This window comes from Pogoniulus pusillus, chromosome Z (genome assembly GCF_015220805.1).
Source record: "Pogoniulus pusillus isolate bPogPus1 chromosome Z, bPogPus1.pri, whole genome shotgun sequence".
Classification (NCBI taxonomy): Eukaryota; Metazoa; Chordata; class Aves; order Piciformes; family Lybiidae; genus Pogoniulus; species Pogoniulus pusillus.
In genome coordinates, this window is record NC_087309.1 from 108,622,396 (window position 1) to 108,641,740 (window position 19,345).

At 47.0% G+C, this 19,345-nt stretch overlaps 2 protein-coding genes across 2 annotated transcripts in view; both read left to right on the forward strand.

Moving 5' to 3' along the window:
• LOC135173301 (trichohyalin-like) overlaps window positions 1–19,345 on the forward strand; it is a gene marked incomplete at its 5' end in the record, with an annotated part of 426,278 nt that overhangs the window by 172,513 nt on the left and 234,420 nt on the right. The gene's annotated exons all lie outside the window — the stretch shown is intronic.
• On the forward strand, window positions 1,133–3,230 carry LOC135173244 (inositol 1,4,5-trisphosphate receptor-interacting protein-like 1). The gene has a single exon (XM_064139997.1). The coding sequence runs from the start codon at window positions 1,158–1,160 to the stop codon at window positions 2,577–2,579; it is 1,422 nt and encodes a 473-aa protein (XP_063996067.1). The 5' UTR covers window positions 1,133–1,157; the 3' UTR covers window positions 2,580–3,230.

Genomic DNA, 19,345 nt, shown 5'->3' on the forward strand with positions numbered 1-19,345 from the left:
TGGTGGGCTGTGTTTTCAGTGATTCTGGAACTAAGGCTGTCCCAACATGTCCCCATGCTCCTGCCATGCAGCACTTGTCATAAATTCTATTCCCATCTAGTTTTGCACTTGGCCTTGTCCGGACAGGAAATGTGAAGTGCATTTCCTTGGAGACTCCTGGGAAGCCATACGAAAAGCAAGGCCTTGGAGCTCTACAGCACTACTTTTGGGCAGTGCCAGCCAGGTGTCAAGATCTCTGATCCATGTGGCATTGATTCTGTGCGTGCCACGTTCTGGAGAACAGTGCCCTGGTGACAGCTGTTTGGCAGTAGAGGTGCTCTGCAGGAAGAGCACAGCCACGACCACAGTCACAGTGGCCAGCACCAGGGCAGACTATTCCATCTCCGGGGATGGCATCTCAAGGGGCACCCACACGTCCAGGGTTCTTGTCACCTCACCTGAAATGCCACAAGGCTTTGTGGGATCTTCTTGTCTGCCAGGTAAGGTGACTCCCAGAGCACTCTGTGCTCCAGGCTGTGCTTCCAGAGGGTAGGGGTCAGGGTTCTGCCTGCCTTGGGTGGCTGTGAGTCACTGAGCTGGGCCAAGGCTGCAGTGGGCCAGTGCCCAGTTGGCATGGCAGCTCCAGCTGACATTATGACGTCACAGTGGGAGGGTGGCTATAAAAGCCGCAGCAGGCAGCAGTGTGTCAGTAGTGCTTGGGCTAATGGTGAGTGTGGGTGCAGGGAGGGGAGGCTGGAGGGAGGGCCCAGGCAGAGAGCTGGGTCCCTGGTGGGTGTGGGCTCAGGAGCACTTTGAGCTGGGTGCTGCCAAGACTGGGGTTGGGTGCAGGCCCTTGGTGCAACCTAAGTGCCTGCAGCCCTTGGCTGCTACCTGTGCCCAGTTCCTAACAGCTTCTGTGCCTGCTCTCCACCACTAACTCACTCCTTCCCAGCCCCACTGAATCCTTTCTCTCCCTTCTGCTGCAGGCCATGGATGCTACAAAATTTGTTGCTTTGCTTCTGCAAGGCCTCGTCCTGTTCTCAGTGAAGGTTCATGAGGAGCTGGATGAGACCACCTGGCAGCGCATGCAAGAGCGTGAGAATGAGATGGACCAGGAGATGGTTCATATGATGCAGGAGATGGAAAGAAGAAGCCAACTGCACTGGAAGCTGGTGTCCATGCTCCTTCAGCAGTGGCCTGAGGAGCACGGAATGATGGCCTGGGGAGCTGTGCTCTTTGCTGCCACTGCTGCAGTCTTTGTCCTCCTCTTTTGGCTCTGCTGCTGGCTGAGGAGAAAGAGCCCTGATATAGACTCTGTCTGCAGCAAGGAGATCTCATACATCAGCATATATCAGGAGGAGGAAGAGGAGGAGCAGGAGTTGCAGGACAAGGAGGAGTTGGAGGAGTTGGAGGAGGAAGAGGATGAAAGCAGTGTAGAAGATCTGAGAGACATAGATCAAGTAGAAAGGGGTCCTGTCGGGCACCTCCAGTGGCCAGTGCAGAAAATGATCTCCAGGAGCTGGGTGGTGAAGCAAATGGTGGATGACCTCCTGCAAGTCTTGCAAGAGCGTCTGTCAAAGACTTCATTACCAGTGCTGCAGCCTGCCATTGGTGTTGGCAGTGCCTTTGAAGGCTGGTGTCCCTATGAGGAGGACTACATTGTCTACCACCTCCTTGTGCCCATGAAGCCACCCCGTGGGCATGTCTTCTCCCTGGAGCTTGAAACAACACAGACTCCAGCTAAGGACTGCCGCATCCGTGTGGCTCTGGAATGCACCTGCACGGCACAAAAAACGCTATGCACTGTCCACAACACCGAGGAGCAGCTGAACTGCAGAAAGCAGGAGACACTGAGTCTCCTAGACATCCTCTGCACCCACTCGTACCTAGATGTGGAGAAAGTTGCCCACTGGTTCCGGGGCTTGATGAAGGAAGCTTGGGTGGCCTTGCCTCAGGCGCGTGAGTACAAAATGAAGGCCATGTGCTTCAGCCAGCGCTCCTGCCTGCTGCAGCTGACAAGTGACAATGGGAGAATTCTCAATCTTCAGATAATGTTTGGGGTGCAGCAAGGTGATACAGATATCTTCTTCAGCAGTCAGATTGCAGAGGACACCTACACCCCAAGCACGGTATGGAAAGAGAGCTATGCTGTGGCAGAGAGCAAGTTCTTCAGGCACATAGCCAGACAGGCCCCACATAGCAGCTTCCACCTCCAGTGCCTGTATCTCTGCTCCCACATCTTGGACAGCACGGACATCACTCCCTATATCTTGAAGACAAGTGTCATGCACCTCCTCAACACCTCACCTATGTCAGGCTGGGGGAAATGGGATGCCATCATCCGTCTGGCACACATCCTGAGCTTCCTGAACTGTTGCCTGCAACAGAAACATCTCAACCACTTCTTCTTTGGCAACAGAAACATGCCCAAGGAGATCATCTTGCCCTCACACTTTGAAACATCCCAGCCACTCAATCTCTTGCAGCACCTGGTGGAGAATCCAGCTGCCCATGCCAGGGCAATGACACAGTTGGGGCAGCTTCAGGATGACCTCGCAAAGGGGATGTACTATGGGTACATAAAGAGGCAGTCACGCTGAGAGCTGTGCCGCCACAGATGCGTGTCACCCACGGGACAGTGACTGCCCTTGGTGCTGCCAGAGTACCCATTTCTTCTGGCATCTTTCCTCTGTACAAATGCTGTGCTTGAGTGCATGCTGCTTCTCTGTCTGTGCTTTGCTGTGTTGGGAAAGGTGGGCACAGGGTGCTGACTGCTCAGCTCCCACTGAGTCACAATGAGCACCCTGGCAGCTGAGCTGATGTGGCAGAGGCCCTCCATGGTGCCGCTGGACCCCTGCAAATGCATGAGAATAACCAGGAAGATTCCCTGGGGAGCTGCACCTGGACAACTGTCTAAGACTGGGACTAAAACAATTGTATAAAACTACCTGAGCAATGCCTGCTAAGTAGAACAACTCCTGCAGAACAACTTCAGGAAGAACAACTCCAGAAGAAGGAGGACTGACCAACTCCACGGAAGAACATCCCTGGACCACACAGATGCTGAGAAGCAGTTGGATGCTGAAAACTCCCTCTCACTTCCTAATGCCCCCTCACCCTGTCTCCACCTGATGGTGATATAATCCCTGCTCTTTTCCTTCCCTGCTTTTCTCTTTTTCTCCATTGCTCCCTCTCTCTCTCTCTCTCTGTTTTGTTCAATGTTTATGGTTTAATAAATAGTTGTGTGTTGATATCTGGTCTCACTTGCACCCTAACTTCACAACACAGAAATCCATAAGAACAGATCTTGCTCCTCTGGACAGAGGTATTGTTAATCTCTGTTCTCCGGACCTTGACAGAGTCCTACGGCATCACCCTTGGGCAATTCCAGGGAGCTGGGAAGATCTTTGGTCAGCGTGCTTTCTTCAAGGCATGCACTCATTCTCTCCCTGCTGCACTTCAGAGAACATCTCACATTACAATTACAAGTTCAAGCCCCATAATACTTTGCTCCATACAACACCTTCATTTTGGAACCGGCAAGAGGACAACATGGTTTGAATATCAACAGGTACAATTTCACCCAGGACAGGCAGCAGACCTAGCTTGGGTCAGCTCCTGCTGACTCATGTTGCCTTGCTAGTAAGATATTGGAAGCTCTTGTTGTGAGGAGAGGTCCTGCTACACTTCCTAAGGACTAGAAATGCATTTCAGGCCGCACATGGGCAAGCACATCCAAGGCCTCTTGATTTTGTTCTGTCACTTGGTTTCCATCACACTGTTTGCACACTTTGGGCCAGACCAAGCCTGGTACAATATCAAAGACAGATTACAGCATAGTTTCTGCTGCATTGGCTGTTGTCCTGAGAATAGCAACAGACTTATGGCTATGCAGAACCTCTGCTCTGAAAAGTCACAATCATTTGTAGCTAAAATGCATCTGAAACATGAATTCAAAAGGAGCAGTGAGAAAAGGTGTTACCAGTCTCTGAAGACTGATTGCAAATACCTTGTTTTCCTTTCTTTCTCTCACCAGAACCTTTATTTTGTGTGTGTCTTTCACCAGCCTCTATAGTACTCTGAGGAAGAGGCTGAAAATGCATAGGACCTACTCAAGCCTGATAAATGGGCTCCAGGAGCTGAACCCACTGTGGCAGATCCTGCTACAAATGCTTCCAACCCTATCACTACCTTAAGCACAGCCAATGTCCTCAGTCCTGGACGGCACCCAGACAGGACTACCCTCCAGCCTGAGTTTGATCCCAGAGCATGAGCAAGCTGTCTGTTAAAAGCACAGTGGCTTCAACTCTTACAGCAAATGTATCTGCTCAAGAGTGGGAGAGACTTAATCTTGTCTCTATTGTACATGTAAATAAACAAAGATGAAATAATCTTTGCACTCCTGAGACAACAGCTGCTCAGGAGGCATGGTGCAATCACATCCTGGGTGGTTTGCCTGAGTGCCCAGAGATGTATATTGGCAATGAGAGGTGGAGGGGTGAGGGGGAAAGCCCACTGCTGGCACCAGACCTCTGCAGGCATATGGGCTCCCAGAATGTGCAACAAAGACAAGGTCATCTCTGCACGTCAGCTACCCCAAAAAGGGAGGATGGTGTAAAACGTTTCTGGATTATGCAACAGATGATCCACCTGGCATGGCTATCCCTGGATGTGTATTTGGTGTATTGGACAGGTAAAAGGCACAGGATGGGATGGATGCCCTCCCCAGCACCAGACTCCTGCAAGAGCATGAGAATACACAGGAAGATTCCCTAGGGGGCTACACCTGGACATATATCTAAGACTGTGACTAAAAAGGAAATGTATAAAAAGACCTGAGTGATGCCTGCTTGAGAGAACTCCACCGAAGACATCACTCACTGGAAACATCCCTGGGCAACACAAACTGAAAAGCACTTGGACTTTGGAGACTCTTTCTCTCCCCTCCTCTGGCTGACAGTAATATAATCCCTTCCCTGCTCTTCTCTTCTCTTTCTCTGTTTTCCCCTCTTTCTCTTCCCTTCTCTCTTCTGTTCACTTTATCCTTTAATAAATAGTCTCACTTTTGATGCTTGGTTCTGCTTGTGCCTTAATTCCACAACATGGGAACAAATCTCTCTCCTCTGGACAGAGACATTTTTAGTCTTTCTCCTCTGGACCGAGACAAAGGGGAGCCTGTGAAGGCTGTGAAGTGGTGCTGTGAAGCACCACTTGGCCATGCTCATCTCTGGAACAACCATCCCAATCTCTAAGCTGCCAGTGGCTGGCCTATAGGCAGACGAACCTTCAGGCATTATGTGCCTGTCACCAGAGAGTACTCCGGTAGCTACAAAAGCCAGGCCCATCAAAAACTGTAAGACAAAGAACCTCCAAATAACCTATAAAGGCAACCACAAACCTAAGCATATCATAAAGCCAGAGGATATAGAAGATGTTCCCTTCTTCCATCAAGACCGCAAAGCCTCCAAAATGGAAGCAGCATCCCCCTGTCCCCAGGGAGGAGTTACAGCCTGCCTGGGTGAGAAGGGAGATTTCAGCAATCAGAGGAGAAACAGTCATGTCAGAAAGACAGAAAGTATTTTTTTCTGATGGTTAATGAGAAAGCACACTCTCCTACAGGGATAATTCTGCAAGCCACATGTGATGCAGTTTCCCTCCACCCAAAAAAATCACTAGTCTCTCACTTGAAACCCAGAGAGAGAAAAAGGAAATTGCATTTCTCCTAACCAAAAACGTTCAGTGGGTCTCCCAGCTCCAGGATGAAGGCAGCCTGCCTACCAAACTGCAAGGGGGCATTACTAAATACTAAATAACTGAGGATCCTGCTTTGGCAGGTGGATTGGACTTGATGATCTCTGAAGCTCCCTTCCAATCTCTAAAGTTCTGTGATTCTGTGATCTAAGGCAGAAGTTCTTCCATATAATTGTGAGAGCCCAGACACTAGCACTTTGTATTCTGAAAGGCAACAATTTCCTTCTCCAGGATGTCTGTCATGGGGCAACCAGCAGAACACTACATATCTGGAGGTGCTTGAATGAAACTCCAGGTCAAGAGAAGGCATTGATACTTTGGTGAAGAAGCAGCTGTTCATGACAGCAGCATGACATATTCCAGAAAGAGATTTGGTGAGCAGAAGAGACCTGAAATATGTCCAGGTCCAACTAGAAATGCCTATTGTGGAAGCAGTACAAGAGGTGACAGCCACACCACCCACTGTTTGGGAGAAGTCCTATGAGTGAAAAAAAAATGTTCTTGAGAAGCAGGCCGAGGCCTCACTAACCCTTGCCAATGAAGGGCACAAGATAGAGGTAATTAGAACTGCAAACCAGATTAATGAAATTGATTTGCTAAGGAGAACAGGCAGCCCAAAGCTCAAAGCTTCAGGAGAAATAGCACTTCAACTGGTGATGAGGCATCACTTGTCCAGCACTGGGGCACCATCTAGTGACAAGAAGCAAGAAGGTTTCTGCAGACCTGGTGCTGTCTGCTAGGAAAACATGTTTTCTCTGTGACTGAGGTTCTTCTCAGGTTTCTGAGACCTGATACCTCCAAGAGAGAACATTCATCCTTCTTTGCCTCTAGCAGGAGATGTGACAAACAATCCAGAGGGAAGCAGCTCAGAGTATGTCCTGCTGCAAAACCAGTATGTATCTTTACATAGCAGGCAAGGAGAAGATAGTCCAAGGAGGTAAATTAGCACATGTGTAGGCTATTCTGCTGTTTTTTAGTATCACTAGGAATGGACAAAGACAACTTACACAAGAGCATCTTCCCAAATTATATGTAGGTGTGTTGTGGAGGGCCCATAGGCCCAAAATAGGCTTATACATGCTTACCTATCAAACAGACACAAGGGGACACAAAGGGCCTGGCGCCATAAAGTCTGGCCTGCCCAGGGCCCAGGTTGTGTAACGCAGTTGTGTAAGCCCACACACTTGTCTTGTGCCTGCCCAGTGCAAAGTCCATGCTTTTCCCAAATTAGGGAAAAGAGAGCCTGTGGCTTTGCCTAATATGGTATGGTTTGGCTAACTGCCATCCTGATTGGCTATTCTTGTGTCCAAAGGGCAATTAATCTCAGCCCACATTGATAAAAGGAGATAGGCAGGTGAACAACCTGCTTTTGCTTCCCTGCTTTGCTGCCCTGCTCTTTACCTGCTCTCTCTGCTGTGCCCAGCCCTGCTGCTATTGCACACTGCCTTATTGCTTGCCTGCTAAACTCCACTGCTGCGAGTTACCAGGAGCAGACCTTGGATGTCTGCACGTGGTCGGCCTGTGTGGCCAGCGTGACATCATGCTGAGACTGCACAACATCTGCCTTCTGCACATGAAGGTCCTGCCTAGAATCCCTGGACATATATACAGGTCGTCCAGAAGAAGCTAGGAGACAAAGTCAGAGATTGTCTGCATCCTTTCCCCAGGAGCCGGGAAGAATCAAGCCTCAACATCCAACAAGACAGAATCCTCTGAAAGTATTTGGGCACTGTCTGGACTATGGATAGCCCCTACAAGGAGTGCTGATTAATACCCACCTGAACATGAGCCAGCAGTGTGCCCAGGTGGCCAGGAGGACCAATGGCATCCTGGCCTGCATCAGGAATGGTGTGATCAGCAGGAGCAGGGAGGTCATTCTGCCCCTGTACTCTGCACTGGTTAGACCACACCTTGAGTCCTGTGTTCAGTTCTGGGCCTCCCAGTTTAGGAGGGATATTGAGATGCTTGAGCGTGTCCAGAGAAGGGCGACGAGGCTGGTGAGAGGCCTTGAGCACAAGCCCTACGAGGAGAGGCTGAGGGAGCTGGGATTGTTTAGCCTGGAGAAGAGGAGGCTCAGGGGTGACCTTATTGCTGTCTACAACTACCTGAGGGGTGGTTGTGGCCAGGAGGAGGTTGCTCTCTTCTCTCAGGTGGCCAGCACCAGAACAAGAGGACACAGCCTCAAGCTACGCCAGGGGAGATTTAGGCTGGAGGTGAGGAGAAAGTTCTTCACTGAGAGAGTCATTGGACACTGGAATGGGCTGCCCGGGGAGGTGGTGGAGTCGCCGTCCCTGGGGCTGTTCAAGGCAGGATTGGACGTGCACTTGGTGCCATGGTCTAGCCTTGAGCTCTGTGGTAAAGGGTTGGACTTGATGGTCTATGAGGTCTCTTCCAACCTTGTTGATACTGTGATACTGTGATACTGTAATAATTATCTGTGAGTAAATGCTTAATGCCTCTTTGTAATTCTCTACTGCCTTCTACCATAGAGCAGAAAGAGCTTGAGCTCATCTACTGGGCAAGTGGAATTTGACCATGGGAACTTTCTCTTCCACTTCAATTAATGTTTATATATTTTGCTGGTTAAATTAGATGTAGATATTATCCATGGAATGTATCCATAACTGTGCAAGAACCAAAATAGTATTAAAATTAATGGTTGGGGGTGGTGAGAGTTCTGAATAGCAAAATTAATAAACAATATTAATTTTGGAAAATATCATCTGGTACCAATTAATTTCCCCTCCACAGCAAGGTCCCACAGCTGCAGTCTGATGTTTTTGACATGCAAATATCAAGTGTAAGTGCCTCTTTGTACAACATTTTATATCTACTTTTAAATGGCATCAGGACTGCCAGTCTTGTAAAAGCATGCAGCTGTGTCTAAAGGATGTGGTTACCTGGAATCATAAAGCAGCAGTCTGCTTTTTCATGCTAAGATGTGCTTAGGCTTTTCTTCTTCTGTGAAGATTTCTTAACAAATTTGTTAACACTATTCACAGAATCACAGAAACACCCAAGTTGGCAAAGCCCCTCAGGATCACCAAGTCCAACCTATAACCCTACTCCTCAAGATTCACTTTAAGCCATATCCCTAACCACCACATCCAAATGACCGTCCCTGGAGGTGCTCAAGAAAAGACTGGTTGAGGCACTTAGTGCCATGGTCTAGTTGATTGAACAGGGCTGGGTGCTAGTTTGGACTGGATGTTCTTGGAGGTCTCTTCCAACCATGAGAGCTGATATGATTTAGCAACAATGATTGAAATGGATTCTTTGACGGAGGAAGGAAGGCTTTGGTGGTGGTGGGGGCACGTATCAGCAAGGATATTGAATTGCAAACAACTCTTTTTATGAAGACTATTTGGGGAGAACATGGTACTCTTAGGGTGTTTCTGTTTAGCTAATTTTTTAATCTTAACGTACACAAGGAGTTGTGATGCTAAGGATGAATTTGGTGTATGGAAGAAGGATTATGGGTGAGGGGGGAATGTATTTTTAGTATAATGTAGTAATCATAGTGACGCTAAGCAGCATTTTGAATATGCTTTTTGTCTTTGCAGCCACTAGAACATTACAGCTCAAGCAAACCCTGGACTTGAGTTCACATTACACCTATCTACAAGCTGGCTTATGTTCTAACAGCAATAATTTGGTACTTAAAGGCACATTAAGGCTTAAAACTCAGTGGTCATCAGTAGACATCAAAACGAGGGGGGGGGGGAAATATACACACATATATATACACACACGTGTGTGTGTGTATATGTATATTTCACATTCCTGGCTCTCCTCTCATCTTGAAACAACTCATTCTGCAGGTTAAGTTAATCTAATTTGCATTTCCTCCTCCATCTCTTTATTCTGAGATCACTGGCACTGTGTAAGCATCAGCCTGCACTGCCTTCAATAAACTTTATCTTCATGTTCCTGGACACCCTTTGTAGACTTTCATACCAGCATAAAGAAAACTAATGACTTGGTTTGTTAGTTATTCACAAAATATTATGGAAGCCTGGTGTAATGGAGGGAGATTTCTCTTATTCCTTCCTTATTAGGGGGAGGTGAGAAATTAATTTGAGGTGCTATTCATTTTTTATAAAATTATGTATTAAAATTAATATTTACAAATCTGTACCACCCCCAGCCATTATGTAATTAAATTCTTTGTGCAAAGTTATGAAAACAGTTGGGATATATTTACAGGGATTGGATTATTAAATGGAAATATCAAATTATCAACAACTATAGACAGAGAGAAAGATTCCCTTAGGCTTAATGCCTCTTAACAACTACAGTGTCTGCCCAGCAAGGGCTGAAACTGTGTCTGCTCTTAAGACAGAGGTAACTTATTTTACAAAGGAATTAAAGCTTGCTTAAATGTGTTGCTCTTAAGTATTAATCATTAATCACCCTCCTGGGATTGTGTCACAGCGTGAGCCCAGTATTCGGGTCATGGTGAGGCTGGAATCTGTCCCGGCTTGCAGGAGAATGATAAGTGTTCCCAGTCTCTGGGGTAAACAGGATTTCTCTAACCTTCTCTCCTGGTGTGAAGTGGTCTCTGCTTCAGTGCTGCTGGTTCTTCTGGAAGCCATGTGTCCAGGGATGATCAGCTGGCAGGATTTCCAGGTGCAGGAGGAGTATTTGCCCGTGCAGCTTCTAGCACAGTCGTCTCACAGCTAGCAGGCTGTGTTTGTAGGTTAGCAGACAGTCTGGAAGGTCTGCTGAGCCTGGATTTTTCCAGGCTTAGAGGCAGCTGGCAAGCAGGGTCTGCCGGGCTGCAGGGAGACTTAAGCTCCGTTGATAAATGCAAGGCAGCAAGCCAGTGTGTACGGCTGCTCTTGAGCTTAAGCAGGGGGCTCTTGGCTCCCCATATATGTATGAAGTGCAGGCGTGCATGCGCTCTGCTTCTCAAAGGGTTCACAGACAGCTTAACTGCACCTTGAGATCAATGCAAGAGGGCTGAGCCACATAAGTATGCAAGTGAGGCCTGATCCTGTGTCTAGGCCATGCAAGCAGGTCAGGACTGCTACATGGATCAGAGAGCTGAGCTTGAACCTCTGAACGCTCTGAACACTCTGAACGCGCGGTGCTCCTTTGCACTCCTCTTTATAGATTCTGAGCCTAGATTTGTGGCTCATTTGACCATCTAAAGTGACCAATCAGGCTGGCAATAAGCCAAAACCTTACCTTAATAGGCAGTAGCTGTTTGCCTGGACCCTCCCAATAGGGGATTACCTGGGTGGACCCCAGGGGTATATGGGCTGGGTGTGTGTGTGTTACACAACCTGTTTACTGCCATGGGTCCTGGCAGAAAAACATGTCCAGGCATGTAGAGGCATAGAGAGGCCTCAGTTTTGGGGCTTCAGCCCCTCCACCACACCTGGCAATTTTAAAGAATGGTTTTTTATTGTTGTTGTTTTCAACTATTGGTGTATAAAGAAAAAAAAAAAAACCAAACCACACTTCCTTCCCCAAGAGGAAGCTAGCAACAAGGTGATCAAATTGATTACTGCAGTTACAGGGGATACTCTGAGGAGGGGGAAGTGGTTCATTTTTTATCAGTTTGGGGTCTAGGACTAGCTTCTGTGCAAACACTGAGTTATTGCTATTCAAGAACTGGTCCTGCTACCTGGCACATTTGGAAAGTCAGTATATGTGATTTTGCCTGATTGGACAGGGCTGGGTGATAGGTTGGACTGGATGATCTTGAAGGTCTCTTCCAATGTGGTTGATTCTATGGTTGATTCTATGATTCTATGACCCTTAAACACATCCAGGGTTAGTGACTCCACCACCTCCCTGGGCAGTTCATTCCAGTTCCTGACCATTCTCTCTGTGAAAAACTTTTTCCTAATGTCCAATCTAAACCTTCTCAGTCTCAGCTTGAGACCATTCCCCCTTGTTCTGTCTGAAATTACCTGTGAGAGGCTCCACATTCCTTTTGCCTTCCATTTTCCCAAGGAACTTCAGGGTTTGGAAGGGTCTTTTTGAACACTGAATTTCTATACGTATGAACTAGTCAGACTGAGTGAGAATTGGTTGCTTGAGGTTTGTTTGCACAGATCACAACCAGTAAGTGTGGTAGGAAGGAGACTGGTAACTAGAAGTTGTCTGTCCCAGCCTCAGTGGTGAGACAAAAGCCAGCTGTGCCCACAGCTGTCTCGCTGCCTCTAGTTTCCCCCAAATAGAGCTCCACGCAGGACACCCATTTCTTTTGTCACTAACACTTCTTTCAAACAGTAAGGCTGTTGCCAGTGGCTATAAGTCTGAGGCACAACTCTGTAACCTTATACTACCAGAGAAAGAGGTCATCTCTGCAAAGAAAGTGCGCATAGGAGCTACTGGCTCAATTCTGTGACCAAACCTCCGGTCTGGATTCGTACATGGCTGGGAAGATGCAGTTCAAATGGTCTATCAGAGTGCAAATGTAACTATGAGAGCAGCACAACACAGGAGAACCTCTCTCTCTGAATACTGAGCCATGACCTGGCCTGCAGCATTGAAGAAAAGCATCCATGTTTTTTAAATAGATATTTTGTTACGCATCAAATAGACTCATGGGTTTGGCTGTGCACATGTGGTTTGCAAGACCTGGGACACATTTAGGAAGCAAAACCACAGAAGCAGGCTGATTTGGGTGTCTCAAGGATGCTCAGAGTTCTTCAAAAGATGAAAAAGTGCTGTTCCATCCATCATTTGGGTGAGATTACTAATGAAATAACAACTTAAGTGAGTGCCCAGAGGAGTAATCGTATCACAATTTAACAGCACCCAGTAACCCCAGTACAGCAATGTGATAGTTTAGAAAGGGTTAACCCTATTAGGAATGGTCTGAACCTCATCCCAGGTCCTCCTGACTCCTCTCTGGGGGTGATCTGAACATGACCTCGTGGTAATTAGCCCACTCCCACTTCCTGCCTAGACCCCCTATAAAAACAGAGGAACTTGCTGTTTCTTTCTCTCTGCTTGACCTGCCTGCCTGACTGATAGCACCACCCTTGTTCCTGCCGCTCCTGTTTTTGCCAGGTGGCCACCCTACCACATCGTGGGACAACCCCTTCCTGAATCTACCTCTATCCATTGCCAACAGTCTTTTTGCATGTATATTTTGTACCTTGTTTCTCCTCCCTATATATCTTTGTAGCTCCCTTACCTTAAATACCCTTTATTTATTGTTAAAGTTTTCTTTTTAACTTCCAAATTGAAGCAAGACTATTCTTTAGGTGTTTCATTGAAACAAGACTGTTCCTTAGGTATTTTACCCCTGTTTTTCCTCTCTACATCTAATTATTTTCTTTCCAAAAGGGGGAGAGGGGAAGGCATCCTATCAATATATTGTTCTGTTTGGTATTTCAGGCTCTGGGAAGCTAAATCAGACCAATACCTTAATATAGTTCTAATCCATTTCCCTGAGGTGATAAATAGGAAGCACACAGAGTACGTGAGACACCATCTGCCACAAGAAGCTCCTGGCCAAGCTGGCATCTCATGGCTTGGACAGATTCATTCTGTGCTGGGTCAAGAACTGGCTGGATGGCAGAGCCCAGAGAGTGGTGGTGAATGGTGCCACATCCAGTTGGTAGCTGTCACTAGTGGTGTGCCCCAAGGATCAGTGCTGTGCCTAGTCCTGTTTAGTATCTTTATTGATGATCTGGATGAGGGGATTGAGTCCAACATCAGTAAGTTTGCAGATGACACCAAGCTTGGAGCAGGTGTGGATCTGTTGGAAGGTAGGAGAGCCCTGCAGAGGGACCTGGACAGGCTGGATGGGTGGGCAGAGGCTCAGGGGCGACCTCATTGCTGTCTACAACTACCTGAAGTGAGGTTCTAGCCAGGTGGGGGTTGGTCTCTTCTCCCAGACAACGAGCAACAGAACAAGGGGACACAGTCTCAAGTTGTGCTGGGCGAGGTCTAGGCTGGATGTTAGGAGGAAGTTCTTCACAGAGAGAGTGATTGGCATTGGAATGGGCTGCCCAGGGAGGTGGTGGAGGCACCGTCCCTGGAGGTGTTGAAGCAAAGCCTGAGTGAGGCACTTAGTTCCATGGTCTAGATGACTGTCTAGGGCTGGGTGATAGGTTGGAGTGGATGATCTTTGAGGTCTCTTCCAACCTGGTTGATTCTGTGACTCTATGATTCTATGATCTAACATATCCAGGAATGAAATGCATTATCTTTGTGACCATAATTAAAAAAAAGAAAAGGTGTACAAAGTTATTGTTGAAATTCCTTGTTACATACCCATGCATGCCTCAAGTTGGGCATCAGAATAGACCATCATGGTTTTGAGCTGGCTGGTGGCTGAGTTCCTTCTCTCAAGAGGCTCCTCACTCCTCCCTGGGTGGGGGATTTGGCAGTGAGCCAGCAACATAAAGCCCTGTGGGTTCAGATGAGGAAAGTTTAATGGAATAATATAAGCACTGGGTTTTGTAGCAAGCAAATGGGAAAGAGTGACTGTCAATGGGTCCATGTCCAAGTGGAGGCCAGTGACAAGTGGGGACCCTCACAGATCAGTCCTGGGACCACTCTTGCTCGACATCTTTGTTGGTGACATGGACAGAGACATTGAGTGCACCTTCAGCAAGTTTGCTGATGACACGAAGCTGTGTGGTGCTGCAGTCATGCTGGAGGGAAGGGATGCCAGCCAGACGGACTTGGACAGGCTGGAGAGGTGGGCACAGCCAGTCTCATGAGGTTCAACAAGTCCAAGTGCAATCCCAGGTACAAATACAGGCTGGGCAGTGACTGGCTGGAGAGCAGCCCTGAGGAGAGGGACTTGCGGGGTGCTGGTGGGTGAGAAGCTCAACATAAGTACAAGTGCAACAGTGTGCACTTGTAGCCCAGAGGGCCAACCAGATCCTGGGCTGCATCAGGAGAATTGTGGGCGGCAGGTTGAGGGAGGTGGTTGTCCCCCTCTATTCTGCTCTGGTGACACCCCACCTGGAGTCTAGCTCTGGAGCCCCTATTACAAGAAGGACGTGGACATGCTGGAGTGTGTCCAGAGAAGGACTATGAGCATGATCAGATAGCTGGAGCACCTCTCCTATGAGGAGAGACTGAAAGAGTTGGGGCTGTTTAGTCTGGAGAAGAGGAGGGTCTGAGGTGACCTTATTGTGGCCTTCCAGTATCTGAAGATGGCATACAAAAAAGCTGGGGAGGGACTATTCAGGCTCTCAGGGCATGACAGAACTAGGGGGAATGGAGCAAAGCTGGAGATGGGTAGTTTCAGAGTGGGCGTGAGGAGGAAGTTCTTCAGCATGGGAGAGGTGAGAGCCTGGAATGAGTTGCCCAGGGAGGTGGTTGAGACCCCATCCCTGGAGGTGTTTAAGGCCAGGCTGGATGAGGCTGTGGCCAGCTTCATCTAGGGAAGGGTGTTCCTGCCCATGGCAGGGGGTTTGGAACAAGATGATCCCTGTGGTCCCTTCTAACCCAGACTGATTCTGTGATTCTGTGGAAGCAATGCCAAATCACCAGCCAGCATGCAGAAAAAGGCAACACCCAAGCCAGAAATGGAAGAAAAGCCAAGAAAAAGAGGAAACAAGCAAGCATCACAGGACACAGTCTGAACTCCAAGTCTCACAATCCCTCACCCAGGCCAGGTGTGATGTCAGCATGGCATGGGATACTCATCAGCTGATTCAGCTGAAACCTGGACAGCAAGGCAGGTTTTGTTTAAACTTTGACCCCAGCTTAGACTTCTTGAGTGAAATAGCAATGCAAAGCCTCTTAATTTCTGCTGCATTAGGAACTGAACTCATTCCTTGAAAAAGAGTGTTTCTTATCTTCAGTTTTATGGCTTGGTGTACTAACACTACTTGTGTACTCTGCAGAGTGGCAAACAATGCTGCTCATCATGCAGGGGTGTACCAGTGGTTCGGGTGGTTTGTACTGTAACTATCAACATCAACGATTCAAAACACAGGCAGCTTAAACTTCCCTGTTATTCCCCTTCTGCTGCCACATCTGCTAATGGTTGTTTAGTGAAAACCTTCTTTATTCAGGTGTGCTTTTTAAATCAGTGCTGCTGTTGGAAAGGGTCTCTGGAACGGGATATCTTTCTCATTAACTAGTTGTGCTAGTTTGAAGCAAGCAGGAATGTTTTGGTAAAAGAAGTAGATAATGGGCAGTGAAATGAAAAACAATTGTGTCTCCTTCTCTCACAGTCATGCTGAGAACTCTGGGAAGAAGAAGTAAAACATTCTCCATTTTGTCTTTCATTCTGCCTTTGCCTTCAGACCTGGTCACATCTCATTAACCTTGCTCCCACTAACCTTGCTCCCTAACCTCTTGGATGCACCTCTCTTCTTCCTGGGAACTGGGGTAAGGTTGAGAGGGCAAGGGAAGGTGTTGGGGTGGTTTGAGAGCCCCTTCTGGGGACTCAGGTTTCTGGGAGGGGAGTTGTGCTTTTGTATTGTTTATCCTTTGTATATTTCTGTATATAACTGTATATATTGTAAATAGCTGCTTGTATATTTGCTGCTGTAAAATAAATAGCTTCATTTATATTCCCAGAGGCCGTCTGAGTTAGCTGGGGCAATTCCAAAAGTGTGGGGGGGGGGCGGGTAGGAGCCCAAACCATCACACTAGTGTATACCTTTGCTTTCACTGAGTGATGCTCTGATTGTTTTCTTCTCCTTGACAGGAGAGACAGAGCCACATTAGACAGTCTTGCTAAACAGATGCCAGTGAATCAGATCAAACCTTAGATTCAGAGGTCTTTTCCTTACAGCCAAAAGCATCTTTTCTGTGGATTTGGAGGTGCAGGGTGGAGTGATGATGGATGGAGAGTACACCCTACACAGAATGCCAGTGGCTTACAGTTCAACTTCTAATTTTCTGTTTCACTTTGCATGGTACAGCCTCCAGCAAAAGCACAGCAGGTGGAGCAGGCTCCAAGTCTGCCAGAACTGAGAAGCAGTTCTGATGAATGCTACACCCCCACATGCCACATGTAATTTAGACAACACTTGGAGGCTTTAAGACTATGATGAGCAGCTTTTTCCAGAGACAGACAACCAAACAAACTTCTCATAAACCCTTCAAATCCTACTGGAAAATTCTCACATTTATGCCCCATTTGCAATCTGCTTAGTCTATCTGCTGAACCTTATTGAAGGACTTGATGTGACCCTCTGTCTTCAAGTGGAGAGATGAAAACAACCATTGGCTGGTTAATTGACTAGAAAAGTGGAAGAAGCTTGAAATAAGGAGTTTTCTGTATCAGTAGGAGGAAGCAGTGCTTTATGTCACAATGAGCCACCACTCTGTAAGCTGTTTCTCTGCAGAACTGAACAGATTGGACTATGAATCATTCTGAAAGTAGTATGATCCTTTTATATTCCCAGAGTAGTAACAGGTCTTCTACATATGAATTATGATATTACTGAAGGTATCTGATACAGAGAGCACTTAGCTTTCCTTCTGCCACTCACCCACTTCCCTGGAAACCAGATAAAACCATGCAATAATGCAGTAGGTAGACAGAATTTGGTTTCTACTTGGAGGCTAAATGGCACTCATATTCCAAAGCTTGCTGGCAAATTACAAGAAACAAACTCAGTTTCCTTTCTCACATCACTTTTGACAGTCGCCTGCTGCTACAGCTCCCTTTCCCCCAGCCATATTTCTTGGAGTGGTGAAACAACAACTGAATATGTAAAGCAGGGGTGCCAGAAACATCTTTACTGGATACTGAAACTGTGTTGATAAGTATCATGTGTGCTAGTTTGAGGCTAGCTGGAATATCTTAGTGAGAAAAATTAGATTGTAGGCTGTGAAAAGGAAACAGTGGTGATACCTGCTTCACTCATAGGCTTGCTGAGATGTATAAAAGCAAGAACATAACACACTGATAACACAGTGGCTCTCTGTTGCAGGCTGGTGCCTGTACTTTTCTCCCTACCCTTCTTTCTGTGTAACAAGTCCTTCTGCTTTCTAACTCCCCCCTGGCAGATCCTCCAAACTCACCTTGCACATAAGGCAAAGTCTGGGATAAGGTAGATGTAGTGGTTTGGGTGTTACCCACCCACCCCCACACACACACCTTGTAAATTACCCAGACTAGACTCAGCCAGCTCTGGAAAATGAATGAAGCTATTTATTTACAGCTTAACACAATACACAAGCAGATATTTACAGTATATACAGTTAGATACAGAAATATACAAGGTAAAAGGTAATACAGACACACAACTCCCCTCCTAGAAACCTGAGTCCCCAGGAGCGGCTCTCAACTGCCCTTCCACCTTCTCCCACCCCTCTCTACCTTACCCCAGACATTGCCTTGTGCCCCAAGGAAGAATGGAGGGTCGGCCACGGGGGTTAGGAAGCAAGTGGATTAATCAGAGAGATGGTAGGTAGCGAGAAATGCAGCTCAAAGCCCAGGCAGTGCCCAAATGCTTTATCTCTGTTTTTACTCTTTTTCTTATACATCTCAGCAAGCCTATGAGTGAAATAGACATCACCATTGTTTCCCTTTCACAGCCTATGATCTAGTTCTTCTTACCTAAATGTTCTAGCTAGCTTCAAACTAGCACAGTAGAGGAGTGGAAAGGAGGTGGAAGGGTAGTTGGGAGCCCCTCCTGGGGACTCAGGTTTCTGGGAGGGCTGTTGTGTTTCTGTATTACCTTTTACCTTGTATATTTCTGTATATAACTGTGCATATGATAAATATCTGCCTGTATATTGTGCTAAGCTGTAAATACAAATCTTCATTCCTTAATTTCTAGCTTGGCTCAGTCTAGTCTGGGTGATTTCATGAGAGCAGGGGGGCAGGTAACACCCAAACTGTCACAGTCATGCTGTCTTGTTTGACGTCAAAAAGAATGCTGGGGAGGCTTTCAGCAGATGCCAGGTGAAACTCAGAACTTCCTATGCCTGTTCCTTTCCTTACAGATTTAATGTATTGTGTTTTTTTGGTGGGTTGTGTTTTTAATTTTTGTTTTGGTTTTGGTGCTATGAATGAACTGATCAAACCACTGTGAGCACTTACAAAGAAGCTTATCCTACACAAAAGCATATAAAAAGTCAGAGGTGGGTGCAAGGACACCATTTCCCAAACAACAGTTGTCAATTGTGATTGGAAGTGGATGAAACAACCCAAATCTGAGAAATCTATAGGATTCATAGACTTGCCAGGATCCCTCTGTAGAAGGCTGAAATCTCAGCTAAGAGAGCAAGAGCTGGGATTAGCCATGTTGTAGTTTTAAGACATGTTTCCCTCTCATTTTTTTTTTCCCTTGGTAAAAAGACAGTTAGCTCTAAGGGAGCCAGTTAGTAAGATATGGAGAAATGCAGATATTGCAAGCTCTCTGCAGTTGCTTCAGTGAAGAGCCTCTTCCAAGAGCTGGAGAACAGCACAGCTTCACTGCCAGTGAGAAGACGCCTTGGGCTAGAGCAGAGCAAAAAGAGCACTAAGTCAGTTGGGTAAGTAGACATTTATTTTCTTTTCCCCTCTTCCAATTTCTCATCTCTCCCTTGCCATTGGAGCCAGACTCGGGCAGGGATGCTGCTCAGAACACATAAAATGCTTATATCTTGTGGTGGAAGCACTGACAGTTTTTCCAGTTCTGGAATCATATGGAAGCAACCAGGTTGGAAGAGACCTCCAAGATCA

Coding starts and splice junctions, on each gene's coding strand:
- LOC135173244 (XM_064139997.1), top strand. CDS start 1,158: ATGCTCCTTCAGCAGTGGCCTGAGGAGCACGGAATGATGGCCTGGGGA.